Source organism: Halichoerus grypus, chromosome 4 (assembly GCF_964656455.1).
Source record: "Halichoerus grypus chromosome 4, mHalGry1.hap1.1, whole genome shotgun sequence".
NCBI classification, from domain to species: Eukaryota; Metazoa; Chordata; class Mammalia; order Carnivora; family Phocidae; genus Halichoerus; species Halichoerus grypus.
The window spans coordinates 136,629,126-136,645,187 of record NC_135715.1 but is presented as its reverse complement, the minus strand read 5'-3'; the positions used below and the strand labels follow the sequence as shown (position 1 = coordinate 136,645,187).

General features: G+C 37.2%; 1 protein-coding gene across 2 annotated transcripts in view; it reads left to right on the top strand.

Annotated features, from left to right (window-relative positions):
- OLA1 (Obg like ATPase 1) overlaps positions 1 to 16,062 on the top strand; it is a 189,372-nt gene that overhangs the window by 21,212 nt on the left and 152,098 nt on the right. For both annotated transcript variants that reach the window (XM_036075803.2, XM_036075804.2), the window contains one exon: positions 1,738 to 1,865. In XM_036075803.2, the coding sequence (XP_035931696.1) occupies positions 1,738 to 1,865 (128 nt within the window). The remainder of the gene's footprint in view (positions 1 to 1,737; positions 1,866 to 16,062) is intronic.

The following is a 16,062-nucleotide window of genomic DNA, read 5'->3' as shown; positions in this document are numbered from 1 at the left end:
ACTGACTGAACCACCCAGATGCCCCCGACATTCTCTTACGTTACCACAGTAAACCACCAAAATCAGTACATTAACACTGATCCAGTGTTACCATCTAATTCATAGATTCCATTTGGTTTTCTCCAGTTGTCCCATTAATGTGCTTATTTGTTCAGTTCCTTTATATGTCGCCAATCTCTTGACGCCTTTGTCTTGTTGGCTGATTTGGACACTGCTGGTTTGGTCCTTGGTCCTCTCCTGCCGAGATGCCTTGTACAGGCCCCAGCTGCTATTGTGCTATCTTTTCTCCCCACTCCGACTCTTTAGATGTGAGCCCTTGTCACTGCTAGACTGTGTGGTCATGTGACATTGCTGAAATTTTTCAGAGACCTCAAGAGAACAACAACAATCATAAAGCTCTTAGACTTCAAATTTGTTGAAATTTTAGGCGGTGAGGGAATTAATTTCTCAAAATTTCCCTTTTCCTTTGCTAGTAAACATTGATTAAATGCTTTTGTGGAAATAAAAATATTGAATGGGAACCCATATTCATTTTTTCTATAACATAATTTTGGCCTCTTTGTGGTTAAGCAAATAAAAAAATTGACAGTAATTTATAGTACAGTTGACCCTTGAACAGCATGGGTTTGAACTGTGCAGTCCCCTTATACACACACTTTTTTTCCAGTGCAGTACTATAAATGTATTTTCTGTTCCTTATGATTTTTCTTAATAACATTTTCTTTTCCTAGCTTACTTTATTTTTTTATGTAAGAATACAGTATACAACATATATGCATACATGTTAATCAACTGTTTATGTTATTGGTAAGGCTTCTGGTCAATAGTAGGCTATTAGTAGTTAAGTTTTTTGGGGAGTCAGAAGTTATGTGTGGATATTTGACTGCCTGGAGGTTGGCACTCCCTAACCCCTGTGTTGTTCAAGGGTCAACTGTCCTTTAATCTCCATATTTACATGGCCAGCTGGTTTTCCTAACTTGGTTTCTAACTTGGGTTAACTATGCCTTTACTTTGAACAAAGCAAAGGTTATTTTGTATATGCCTTTATTTCTGTTGCTGTTGTTAACAACTAGATTATTACCATGCTGATAACCAGTTCACATCATTATATGCATTTTTTGTCTGTATAACCTACATGATGATTAAATGCAAATCCAGATATCCTGTGTTTGAATCCCAGTTTTGTTACCACTAGCTGAGTAATCCCCTGAATGTACATAGATTTCTTAATTCCTCTCAGGCTCAATTTCCTCATCTTTAAAGTAGATTTAATAATAGCACTTACCTGATGGAGTTGTTTTGAACTTTGAAATGATACATGTAAATCACTTAGTCCAGTGCCCATCACAAAATATGTTGGCTCATTCTATAATGATTACCTTTTATCAGTATATTCTTAAAATGTTCTCCATTGCTTTTGTGTCCATATGCATGGGCCAGCAGAACAGTATAGTAAAATTAATGGTACGAATTTTAGTTCTTTGTAGACACAATAAAAACATCTATTCTGCTTTACAGTTTTCCTTCATTTTCCTAGGTAAGAAAGTCCTAAAGTATTAAAAGATTATTTCTTATTTATTTTTTTTGGTTTTTATTTATCAAATCATTCTTGAGAGTCTTCTAAACATTGTTCTAGAAGGGAAAGGATTACTTTATGTAGAATATTTTCGAAATCAATTTAGCTAATAAACAGGTTCTTAGTACTATTTTATAATAAAACCATCTTTTGTTTTTCAGCAAAATTCCTGCCTTTCTAAATGTAGTGGATATTGCTGGCCTTGTGAAAGGAGCTCACAATGGTCAAGGCTTGGGAAATGCCTTTTTATCTCATATCAGTGCCTGTGATGGAATCTTTCATCTAACACGTAAGTACAGTTGTTTATTTAATTGATTCATTTCATTATAATCAGTGTTTTCTTTCCATTATAGCTCAAATAAAATTAATAATGACTGACTAATAGATTTGCTTTGTTTCACAAGACGAATCATGGATTGGTCTGCTAATTGTGACTTTAATGTTATTTAGTATCATTTCCATACAAGAAGGCTTATTCCATAGCAAATATGTGCTGTATTGATATTCTAAGTGAATTCCATCCCCTGCTCTGGATTGGATCCATTGAGAAGTGTTTCTTTCTTTCTTTCTTTCTTTCTTTTTTTTTTTAGGGGGCAGGGGTTACCTTTAATGCTGCATTTTTTGCCGAATCCCTATGATGCCCTGTCCCTGAGTATCCCTGCCCACCCTCCCCCCCCCACCTTTGGGAAGTGTTTCTATGTGGAAATAATTTTGTTGCTTATAAAGGCATTTGAACTTTTCTTAACTTGTGGAACTTTTCTGCATTGTTGCTTTTCATGCGTTGAGAAGGCAGAATTAATAGAGGAGGGGATTCTGTTATTTCAAAGAAGAGAGAGGCATCCAGGGTACTTACTGAGATGAGAGGGTTAAGGAGAAACTACAGATGAGCTAATCTTTGATGGAGAGAGGGGTATAAAGCAAAGAGGAAAACTGGTAGAACTGTGTGTTAGTTTATGTTCTCTTGAGTGCAGAAGTGAGCCAAGAACATAGTAATTCTTTGACAGAAAGGTTCAGGTTAGGTTTAGGTTAAGGTTCAGGTCAAGACCGCACTGCATGGTATTGTAATGAACAAATCAGTGCAAATGAAGGAAGTGCAAGTTAGGGGTACAGGCCAGTTGTGGTCTGGTTTAGTGCTTTTGTTTGTTTTGGGTCCACAGCTAGATAACTATAGCAATTATAAATGAGCATTTAGAAAATTTTATAGCCATTTGAGGAATTTTTTTGTCATGTGAATCTAACAAATTGTGCTAGTATTTCTGTATGTTTTTAAACAATTTTTCATTTTATTGTTTTTTTTATAAAGATTTATTTATTTATTTGACAGAGAGAGAGAAAGTGCACAGGAGTGGTGGGGAGGGGCAGAGCGAGAGGGAGAAGCAGGCTCCCTGCTGAGCAGGGAGCCCAATGCGGGGCTCCATCCCAGGACCCTGGGATCATGACCTGAGCTGAAGGCAGACGCTTAACCATCTGAGCCACCCAGGTGCCCCCATTTTTATTGTATTTTGCAAAAGTCCACCACACATAGTTTGAGAAGGACTGATTTAGGTAACTTCATATTGGGTAGAGGTATGGAGACACCTTCTGGAGGGGTTTGTGGTGCAGGTGAAGAATAGGGTTGGGGTTGGGGTTGGGGGGCCATGGGGGAGGAATTCAGTTATGTAGAGTAGTGCTACTTAAAGCCCGTGCACTGGGTGCACTGGCGATAGCCTTTGTTTTCCTGACAGCTTGATTTTTTTACTGGTTCTGGTGACTGATGTGAGAGTTTCAAAGAGAAGTGGAATCAAGTGTGACTCCTGGGTTTCTGGACTGGGCCAGTTGAATGAATCTTGATGGCATTCACTGACATGTTAAATGTAGAAGGACCAGCAAGTCTTGGGAGAGACTTAATGAGGCCAGTTTGGTACAGTTTTGTTTTGTTTTGCTTTTTGAGAGAGAGAGTGAGAGAGTAGGGGGAGGGCAGAGAGAGAGATGGAGAGAATTCCAAACAGTCTCCATAGTCAGCACGGAGCCCGATGTGGGGCTCGATCTCACGACCCTGAGATCATGACCTCAGCTGAAATCAAGATTTGGATGCTTGGGGCGCCTGGGTGGCCAGTCGGTTAAGCGTCTGCCTTCGGCTCATGTCATGGTCCCAGGGTCCTGGAATCGAGCCCCGCATCAGGCTCTCTTCTCCCTCTCCCACTGCCTGCTGCTTCTCCCTGCCTGTGCTCGCTCGCTCTCCCTGTCAAAAATAAATAAAATCTTAAAAAAAAAAAGAGTCGGATGCTTAACTGACTGAGCCACCCAGGTGCCCCAGTTTGGGACAGTTTTTTGGATTTGTGTACCTGGGACATCCAGGTAAGAGATGTCTATAAGGAAGTAGGATTGATCGAGCAGGTGTGACAGGAGGATGGGGGTGAGAGAATTGAAATTTTGGGGTGAGAAAGATTGAACTGATGGGTGGAATAGAGCTTAACATAGAGTAGGAGGGAACATAACAGAGGACTGAAAAATGGAAGGGTCGTAGATCTAATTTCCTGAGGAGGTTCAAGAACAGATATGCTGGGCATAGGGGGAGGGATATTTGACTTAACATTTTCAGAGGTGGAGCAGTTAAGGGTGATGGTAAGATCCTGATAATGGCCTGAAACTAAATGTAATCAAGTCTTTGTTTTGTTATCTGTTGTATAATATTCGTCTGATATGTTTTTCTAACCCTTAGGGGAAAAATGAATTTGGTTAGGAGCATACATACTTTATTGTATTTCATTCAGGCTAAAGCTATTGTGAAGAAAGGAAAAAAAAAATCCATTTAAACTAGATACCCTGGTTTCTTATAGTAATTTGATATCAGAGGTGTTAAATTGTGAAAATATGCATCTTAGAATTGATGAAATATGGTATATATTATTGTATAGTGCACAGAACTCAGAACAAAATACCTTCATAGAATTATAATCAGTAAAAAAAAAAATCAGTTGCAGAGATTAAAAAGATAAAGTGATTACTTTGAAACTGTGAAAATTGGGAATTCTTTAATTCGAAATTATGATATATTTTTGTCTTCAATAATCAGATTACTAAATATGAATGTGAAAGAAGATTTAGCTTTCATATTACTCCTTATTTGAAGATTATATTCTTAAAGTCACCAGAAATGCAGTTGTCTTATTTATTAATTCTATAGTAAATGCTTTGTGTTTTAGGTGCTGGAAATAGATAGTGGGTAGCAGAATCTAACATTCTCTGGTTTTATGAAGCTTCTAGACTAGTGGTGGAAATAAATATTGAATAATTATATTAATAAATGTGTAATTACATTGTTGGATTTGGACTTTTTTTTTTTTTAACTTACTGGGAATTATTTACTTATTTGCCTATTACAACGTTTGAAACTTGTTTTAATTCTTAAATTCATCATTTCTTATTTTGGTGAGAAAAAAATCCATTTTCTATGGTTATATTTTTTTAGTTTCTCTATTTTTGTTTTAGACAATTGATATAAAACTACTAAGGAAGGGGACCAGATACCTGGCTGGCTCAGTTGGCAGACCATGCTACTCAATTTTGAGGTTGAGAGTTTGAGCCCCACATTGGGTCTAGAGATGACTTAAAAAACAATAACAGCAACAACAACAACAACTACTAAGGAAAGGGACAGTACAGTGATGATGTATGTATTAGTGCCTAGGGCACTTTTAAGCTTTCCATTAGAATATCTGAATGGAGGCACCTGGGTGGCTCAGTTGGTTAAGCGTCTGCCTTCGGCTCAGGTCATAATCCCCGGGTCCTGGGATCAGGTCCCACATCGGGCTCCCTCCTCCACGAGGAGTCTGCTTCTCCCTCTTCCTCTGCCCCTCCCCCACCTTGTGCTCTCTATCACTCTGACAAATAAATAAAATATTAAAAAAAAAAGAACATCTGAATGTTAGGAGAGAGACAAAATTATGAATGGGAAACTTTGGTTTATTTTGAATTTTAATTTATTAATGCTATGTTTCTCTCCATTAATTTAATTTTTTAAAATTAACTTTTCCCTCACCTTGTTTACTTCCCTTGGTTATTAGACATATGTAAATATATACATTGCCTCAAAAATTTATTCTTGTTTTAAATATAAATACTTTGACAGGTTTGCTTTGGTTTTAAATCTTTAGTTCACTCTGTCTAATCATTTGACACATTATTTATGGAGCACCTCTTTCAAGTGTGCTAGATGCTGAGGGATGTAATCGTGAGTAAAAACAAGTATGACTCTTGCCCTCATAGAGCTTACAAACCAGTGGAGGAGACAGACATTGAATAAATGGTCATATAAACATAGGATGCCATTCTCTAATTGTGCATAAAGAAGAGAGACAGCATGTGCATGTGAGGGTGTGGCGTTGCCTTGAGGAAATGATGGTTATGCTGGGAGGGAAAGATTGAGTGGGAGCTAATATGTTAGGGGAAGGAGGAAAGAAAGGAGAGATTGATTATTTAGAGTAAATGGCTTGTTTCAAGGCCCTGCTGCTTTGAAAGGACTATCAGTGTGGCTAGGATGAATGATGTTGAGGAGCGATGGAAAAGAGACAAGGAGGTAATTGGGGATTCACCATGTCCACCATATATAGGCTTACTGGCTTAAATATGAAGAGTTTTAAATGGAGAGTTGGGGTAGGAAGGCAGATTAAATTGTTCCAGGAGCTTACTTGGCAGTTATTCAGTTGAGTTACATTTTTAATGTTTTAAGAAATCAAAATGGAGTTAGGCACCAAGAGTTTGAAATTTCATTGTTATAAAGATATTATTTTCAAGATACTGATAATGATTTTCATAGATGTCTGGCGTGACAAATGTAGAACACTTCTTTTGTAAAAGAATCTATTCGCATTCTTTCGTTTGCTTACCCCTTAAATAGTGTTTTTTTCTTGTGGGGTTTGTTGCCTAATGTGTAGGTGTTTTAGGTCCTTTCTCCATGAGTCATTAGAATTCTCTTTAAATTTCTTTTTTTTTTTTTTTGAAAGATTTTGTTTATTTATTAGAGAGGCAGATAGAGAGAGAGAGAGCACAAGCAGGGGGAGGGGCAGAGGCAGAGGGAGAAGCAGACTCCCCGCTGAGCAGGGAGCCCGCTGCGATGCGCGACTCCATCCCAGGACCCTGAGATCATGACCTGAGCTGAAGGCAGACGCTTAACTGACTGAACCACCCAGGCGCCCCTAGAGTTCTCTTTAAAATTTTATTTTCAGGGGTTTTCTTGTTTGCAAAGTATACTAATAAGGTAATGAGAGATACTGGAAAAAATGGAAGATTATCTTGTTCACATGTACGCAGATTTAGAGTTAACACTTACCTTTTAAAGTGTGTTTTTAAAGTTACTGAGTACTAACCGATAGCTATGGGTTCAGCTAGATAAACAAGAATTTACTCTTTCTGTAAACAAGGGTTACTGAAGCAAAAGTAAGTCTTACTGGGACACAAAAATACAAAAATTGCCAGACTTTGCCTGATGGGAAGTATGAGAGCTAATCTTTTTATTCTGGTGAATTTTATAAACAAAGCTTTGTGGGAAGTATTTTTAATAGTACATATGAATCTGTGCTTTTTAAAATTAATTTGAAAACAGAATCAGAGTCTTCACTTACTACAGGGTGACATTTTTCTTGCTATTTTAAATGCTTAGAAAACTTTAAAAAATGCTTAGAAAACTTTTTCTAAAGAACAGTAATTGAAGACTAATCTAATAATTTGTTCATTATGTGAAACTTCTTATGTAGCTTATTGAAGATGCTCCTTTAGTATGTAAGCCAGTTTGTAGAAAATGTAGACCAATTTTATATAGGAGGTAGATGTAATGTTAACATTTTTTTCTGTACATAGTAACATGAATTAATTTCAAAATAATTTATGCTAAGTAGAAAAAGCCAGTCCAGAAAAGAACATAAACTATATGATTCCATTTATATAAGATTCTAGAAAATACAAACTAAATATATCAGAAGGCAGATCAGTGGTTGCCTGGGGTCAAGGGGATGGGGAAGGGGGAGGGGTGGGGGAGGGATTAAAAGGGGTGTGAGGAAACTTGGGTGATGGAATGTTCATAATTCTTGATTGTGGTGATGGTATCACAGGTATATACATACGCTATATCAAATTGTACACTTTATGCACAGTTTATTAAATGTTAATTTCACTCAGTAAAACAAAAAAGAAAAAGGGTGTGGAAAATTAAAAAACAAACAAACAAACAAAAAACCAGCAACAACTTCTGTGTCACCTTTCCTTCCAGGGGAGTTTTGATTGGACTGTGTTACCCTGATTGTTTCAGTAGTGTAAGCATTGGAGATGATGTCCTGTTTCTAGATTATAATTAGTAGGTTGGTGCACTATTTGTATTGATTTACAAATCAGAATTAAACCTGATATTTTGTGAAGAAACTTGGATTTTGGTGCATTAAAGTGAAATTATTTGTCTCTTTCATATGCTAATCTGATGTACAGAATCTTTTCAGCTGGAGAATTCTTTAAAAATTCTAAACTATTATTATTTATTGGCAAGTTTGTTAGTTTGTTGGGCAAAACATTTTTTTAAAAATTTCATTTGGGGCACCTGGGTGGCTCAGTCGTTAAGCGTCTGCCTTCGGCTCAGGTCACGATCCCGGGGTGCTGGGATCGAGCCTTACATCGGGCTCCCTGCTCTGCGGGGAGCCTGCTTCTCCCTCACCCACTTCCCCTGCTTGTGTTCCCTCTTTCGCTGTTTCTCTCTCTCTGTCAAAATAAATAAATAAATAAAATCTTTAAAAAAATAAAATAAAAATTTCATTTATAAAACTCAGGAGTATGTGTATTTTATTTTTTAAATTATCATATAGTAAAATTGACTTATTTTGGCATACAGTTCTATGAATTTTAGCATATGTATAGATTTGTGTAACCACCAGCACACAGGGTGCAGAACACTTCACCCCCAAAAAAGTCCCTTATGCTATCCCTTTATAGTCACACTCTTGCCACTCTGAAGCCTGACAACTGTTGATCTGTTCTCCGTCACTTGAGTTTTGTCTTTTTGAGAATACTGTATCAGTGAAATAATAGCAATGTGTATTGTTTTGTTTCATTTTGAAAAAGGTTTACAGATGAAAGCTAATGGTTTATTAGCATATCATCTGGGCCCATCCATTAGTCAGGTTTCTGGAACCTAGGAGGGGCTGAAATTAATCCAGAGGGGGTTGGTTTTCTGTTTTCTGTTTTTTACTTTTTCAGTTTTCTTTAATCTCATTCTTTCTATTCTTTTATGGATCTTTTAAGTGTTTTTAAATAACATAGTGTTTTTTTTACTCTTGATGTTTTGGGAAATACTCTTTTTTTCTTTAAAAACAAAAACAAAAACAAAATTCTTAACAAAGTTTTGCCTTAAACCAGACTAAGTCTTGAGCTAATGGGCAGAACTGCCTATTTCTAAAACATAAAGTACCTGGAAATACAGGGTGTTATGAAAATAGTGAGAATCCTGTGTTTGTCGAACTTTTCTATCTAAGAGCTCTAACTGCAAAGGATGAGGAACAAACATGGGGGGCTTTTGGTACACAGTGTAGCTCCAGACACTTGACTTCAAGGAAAAGTTTTTAGCATCTCATGGTTTACTTTATTCTGTATTTCCAGCAGTGTGCAGTCCCCAGTTTGAGAAGCAGGATTGTAGGTTATGATATGATATGATACCAAAAGGCCTATCTCACCAAACAACTAGGTCCAACTTAATTTTTTTTAAGATTTATTTATTTTAGGGGAGGGAGAGTCTTTTTTTTTTTTTTAAGATTTTATTTATTTGACAGAGAGAGACAGCAAGAGAGGGAACAGAAGCAGGGGGAGTGGGAGAGGGAGAAGCAGGCTCCCCGCTGAGCAGGGAGCCCGACGCGGGGCTCAGTCCCAGGACCCTGGGATCATGACCCGAGCCAAAGGCAGACGCCTAACGACTGAGCCACCCAGGCGCCCTAGGGGATGGAGAGTCTTAAGCAGATTCCATGCTGAGCATGGAGCCCAACGCGGGGCTCTATCTCATGACCCTAAGATCATAACCTGAGCTGAAACCAAGAGTCCGATGCTTAACCAACTGTGCTACCCAGATGCCTCAAGTAGGTCCAACTTAAAATAATAATGAATAGCTTTATAGCACTTTGTTTATTTAGTGCTTTTTAAATTGTTAGGTCTTGATCATCAAAGATCCCAGTGAGATGTATATGCCTTATTGTCATCCTCATTTGAAAATGAGAAAACCAAAGCTTAGAGAGGTTAAAATGATTTGCTTAAGTCACGTAATTGAAAGTTGTCAGTCCCTGTGATTGAACCAACTTTATATGGCATCAGTCCTTCCTACCACACCCTTTCTGTCTTGACCATAGCATTAACTCCAATTCTGTGTTGTCCAACCTCTGGAAGAAATAGATGTTTGAGGGAAAACTTTAACAGTATATAGAAAAAGCACCTGATTTTCTAAGGATTAAACGTAGCTTTTATGTATATATGTGTGTATGTATTTTTTTAAAAGATTTTATTTATTTGACATAGGGAGAGAGCACAAGCAGGGGGAGAGAGAAGCAGGCACCCCAATATATATGTATATATATATTTTTTAATAAGGTTTTTATTTTAATTCCAGTATAGTTAACTTACAGTATTATATTAGCTTCAGGTGTACAATATAGTGATTCAACAATTCTATACATCCCCCAGTGCTCATCATAAGTGTCCTCCTTAGGGGCGCCTGAGTGGCTCAGTCTGTTAAGTGCCTTTGGCTCAGGTCATGATCCCAGGTCCTGGGATTGAGCCCCACATCGGGCTCCCTGCTCAGTGGGGAGCCTGCTTCTCCCTCTCTCTCTGCCTGTCGCTCCCCCTGCTTGTGCTCTCTCTCTCTCTCAAATATATAAAATCTCTGTCAAGTATATAAAATCTTTAAAAACAAACAAACAAGTATCCTCCTTAATGCCCATCACCTATTTCACCCATCCCCCCCCCCCACCTCCCCTCTGGTAACCATCAGTTTGTTCTCTATCATTATATCATTAACTACATCAAAAACTAATGATGTAATGTATGATGATTAACATAACATAATAATAAAAAAAAAGTACAAAAAAAAAAAGTCTCTTGGTTTGTCTCTTGTTTTTCCTTTGTTCATTTGTTTCTTGAATCCCACATATGAGTGAAATCATATGGTATTTGTCTTTCTCTGACTGACTTATTTCGCTTAGCATTATATTCTCTAGCTCCATCTGTGTTTGCAAAAGACTGAGTAATATTCCTTTATAAAGGTAGCTTTTACTCTTGAAGCCTGTGCCGGAGCTCCATGGAGTACGAACTGGACTCGGATTAGATTACAATGTTTGCATGCTTCTGTAACCTATCTAGATAGAATATGTTGTTTCTAGTCATTTGTGTTGCTGAATGAAATACATAGGGTTTGATGACTCTGTCAAGAAGAAAGTCAGTAGAGGATTTTGATGGATTCACTGCATTAGATTTCTTGTCTCTTGCATTTAGAATGTACCTTTTTATCTGTGTTCACAAAACAAGATGCTGGGTCTTTAAAAACTCATACTAATACTTAAAAATAGTTTCCTGTAAAATCATCTGTCAGCTCTATTGATAGGGGAAAATACACGTACATTTGTTTGTTAAATGTAATATAAACTCTGCTCGGGTTAAATTTATGAACAAGTACTTTTATAATGTAAAAAAAAAACCTCTTAATTTGAAAAGTGTTATTAATACATGCTGATAAAGCAAAACCTTTTTAAACAGAATTTTTAATAGAATTAAGGTTAACTTGAAGAGTTAGTTTTCCCTGAAAACCTGAGATGGAGGGAGGAGGATTAAATGTGAGGCAAGAAAAAGGTTTTTACAAATTTAATGCATAAATTACCAGGTGAAGGAACCAAAGCATAACACATTATGATGACACATTAATATAAGTAATTTGCTTAATAAGTGACATTTTAACAAGTGAGATGAATCATTTAGAAGATTTTAAAGTAAACTTCGGGAATAGCTATTGCAAAAACTTGTTGACAAATTTAGGCAAATCTTAATTAGATTACTTTATGAAAGCCCTTTTATTGTCTTTTCAATTACTTCTTCACTGCCAAAGTAGTCGAATGTATCTAAGACATAATATCAATTTTGAATGTTTTGTTGCAGGTTGGAAAAAAATTCCCGCCAGGTATCATTTCGGCGGCTCAGGGAATGAGTGTGATGGGTTGTACGTGGGGGAAGGGGAGCACAGCTTGGTAGGCTGTTCTTGTGCCACTGTCTGTCCTCTCTTGAGTATATAGGGTTTACATGGAAGTGGAGTTGGTAAGAGCTTGAAGTTCATAATTTCGGTGAGCAAAGTTGTGCTTCCAAAATACCTAGCACTCATTTTATGCCTGAAAATAAGGTGCTATTTATTGTGCTGGAATTTCCAGAATGTTAGATATATGTTAAACATAACTAAAAAAAAATTAATACATGTTTTTAGGTTTTTTGCCTCTTTGTATGGCCTGTGCTCTTCCAGCTATTGAACAAAACAAACTAGTAGTTAACTTTAAAGGATTTCTTTTTTTAATTTTCTGTGCTTGTGTTGCTTGAATGAACATTCAATACTGACCCAAAGAATGCCACAAAATTGAATTTCAATTGAATTAATTCCCTACAAAAATACTTGCAATTTTTTAGCGCAATTTAATTATTTTTATGACATCACAGAGGATAAACTTTATGTGAGATATGAATATCAGAGGCTAATTTAATTACCTTCAACACAGAAATCTTACCTCTTATGTTCTTATGTATTTTATATATAATATCTTTCCATGAAAGGATAAAGGGTTATAATTGAAATTAGGGGAAAAAGTATTTATCTCTGAGATTTTGTTATGGATCACAGTTTGAGAAACGCTAACCAAAACTAAAGTCTAACTGTTTTTATTTTAACAAAGATGCAGTATTCTAAGCCCTGTACAAATATTAACTCATTTATTCCTCTTAACACCTCTGTAAGAATAGGTACTGTTATCCTCATTTTGTAAATAAGGAATCCAAAGAGTAGAGGAGTTACATGGCTAGTAACAGAAATCAGATTTTATTATTTTTTCATTTTATAATGAATTTTATTTTTTCCATTTTTAAAATTTAAGTTCAATTAATTAACATATAATGTATTAACAGTTTCAGAGGTAGAGGTCAGTGATTCATCAGTCTTATATAATACCCAGTGCTCATTACATCATGTGCCCTCCTTAATGTGTATCACCCAGTTACCCCATGCCTCTGCTCCCCTCCCCTCCAGCAACCCTCAGTTTGTTTCCTGTGATTAAGAGTCTCTTATGGTTTGTCTCCCTCTTTGATCTCGTCTTGTTTTATTTTTTCCTCTCTTCCCCTACCATCCTCTGTTTTGTTTCTTAAATTCCACTTATCAGTGAGATCATATGATAATTGTCTTTCTCTTATTGACTTATTTTGCTCTACTTCCATACACATCGTTGCAAATGGGAAGATTTCATTTTTTTGATGGCTGAGCAGTATTCCAAGAAATCAGATTTTAAACTCAGTTCTGGTTACAAAGTCCTTGCTCTGTGTTGGACTAGTCCATTAATCTATGTTGAGAATTATCAATGCAAATAAAGAAGTTTTTTGTTTTTTTTTTAAATCACGAAAGTTTTTATTAGTCTGTGAGCTCTTGAAACTTTTCGTCTGTGGACCCACTTTGAGAAACACTTGTGTAAATTCCAGAGAAGTTGCATCAAAATTTATCAGTTCTAGGTCAAGCAGTTTTCCTTTTCCTTTTCTTTTTTTTAAGATTTTATTTATTTGAGGGAGAGAGCGCGAGAGAGCACAAGCAGGGGGGAGGGGCAGAGAGAGGAGGAGAGGGAGAAGCAGACTCCCCACTGAGCAGGGACCCCGATGTGGGCCTTGATCACAGGATCCCAGGGTCATGACCTGAACTGAAGGCGGACAGATGCTTAACTGACTGAGCCACCCAGGCGCCCCAGGTCAAGCAGTTTTTAATGATACCCAAATTATATAGTAAAAAGGCAGTGGAAAATTATTTATTTTGTAAATTCCTAAAGGGTATGGGATGACTTTATTTAGAGAAACAGATTTATATGGCTTGGATTCAGGTATACATGTTACAGACTCTTAACACTTTTAGTAATAGAGATAGCAAAACATATTTCAGAAGGAAGAGAGAGAACACATTCAAATTTACTCTCACACATTCTTCTGGTATTTTCATTTTGATCAGTAGCCAGGGTCCTGGCAGTATCTGTAGCAGCTTTCATTAATCTGTTAGATGGTAACTTCTTTTTGGAGGTTGTACGGAGCTTACATGTAACAATTGACTGTGTGACTTAATGCAATGTGTACTTTGTTCGTAACAATCCTGTAGGGGCGGGAATATACCTGTTTTAAAGATGAGAATACTGAGGCTTAAAGAGACTAGGAAATTAGGCCATAATTTACATAACTGATGAGCACCAGAGCTATGATTTGAATTCAGGTCTGCCTGAAGTGACGCGGCTGGCAGAGCTTAAAAATCTACAAGCAGTTGGTTAGTTATTTTCTTTTCTTTGGTCTGAGTGTCAAATTGTTTTTGAATGTTGGTTATGTTCTTTTTTTTTTTTTTTAAAGATTTTATTTATTTAATTGACAGGGAGAGAGAGAGAGAGAGAGAGACAGACAGTGTGAGAGGGAAGACAAGCAGGGGGAGTGGGAGAGGAAGAAGCAGGTTTCTGGCTGAGCAGGGAGCCCGATGCGGGGCTCGATCCCAGGACCCAGGGATCATGACCTGAGCTGAAGGCAGTCGCTTAACCAACTGAGCCACCCAGGCGCCCCAATGTTGGTTATGTTCTAAATAATCATTCTTCTACTTAATTGTCCCCCCACCCCCAAAGTATCTTGAATGTTTGAAACCATGCAGTAATTTTTTCTTGGATTAGCTTTGTGTGTCCCTTCCTTCCTTCCTTCCTACCTTCCATCCAGCCTTCCTGACATATAGTTGATAAATTGTGTTTTTCTTTAGCTGACTGTTTTTCAGGTTTTTTGAGCCAGACAGAACATATTTTAATGGTTTGTATGATTTTAAAAAGTGGGAATTTTCAGAATAGAGAATCCAGAAATGGACCCTCAACTCGGTGGTTATCTAATCTTTGACAAAACAGGAAAAAGGACAGTCTCTTCAACATATGGTGTTGGGAAAATTGAACAGCCACATGCAGAAGAATGAAACGGGTCCGTTTCCTTACACCATACACAAAAATAGACTCAAAATGGATGAAAGACCTAAATGTGAGACAGGAATCCATCAAAATCCTAGAGGAGAACACAGGCAGCAACCTCTTTGACCTTGGCTGCAGCAACTTCTTGCTAGACACGTCTCCAAAGGCAAGGGAAGCAAAGGCAAAATGAACTGTTGGGACATCATCAAGATAAAAACCTTTGCACAGCAAAGGAAACATTCAACAAAACTAAAAGTCAGCCTATGGAATTGGAGAAGATATTTGCAAATGGCTTATCAGATAAAGGGCTAGTATCCAAAATCTATAAAGAATTTATCAAACTCAACACCCCAAAACAAATAATCCAGTCAAGCAATGCAGAAGAAATGAACAGACATTTTTCCAAAGAAGGTATGGCCATACAAATGACCAATAGACACATGAAAAAATGCTCAACATCACTTGGCATCAGGGAAATACAAATCAAAACCACAATGAGATACCACCTCACACTGGTCAGAATGGCTAAAATTAACACCTCAGGAAATGACAGATGTTGGCGAGGATGCAGAAAAAGGGGAACCCTCTAACAGTTGGTGGGAATGCAAACTGGTGTAGCCAGTCTGGAAAACAGTATGGAGGTTCCTCAAAAAGTTAAAAATAGAACTACCTTGGGACACCTGGGTGGCTCAGTCAGTTAAGCGTCTGCCTTTGGCTGAGGTCATGATCCCAGGGTCCTGGGATTGAGCTGCTTATCGGGCTCCCTGCTCAGCAGGGAGTCTCCTTCTCCTTCTGCCCCTCCCCCTCCGCTCATGCTCTGTTTCTCAATTTCTCTCAAATAAATAAATAAAATCTTAAAAAAAAATAGAACTACCCTATGATCCAGCAATTGCACTAGTAGGTATTTATTCAAAGGATACAAATGTAGTGATTCAAAGGGGCACATGCTCCCCAGTGTTTATAGCAGCAATGTCCATAATAGTTAAACTATGGAAAGAGCCCAGATGTCCATCGACAGATGAATGGATAAAGAAGATGTGGTATATATATACAATGGAATATTACTCACACATCAAAAAGAATGAAATCTTGCCATTTGCAATGATATGGATGGAACTAGAGGGAATTATGCTAAGCAAAATAAGTCAGTCAGAGAAAGACAAATACCATATGATTTCACTTATATGTGGAACTTAAGAAACAAAAAGGGGAAGGGAAGGAACAATAAAATAAGATAAAAACAGAGAGGGAGGCAAACGATAAGAGACTTTTAAC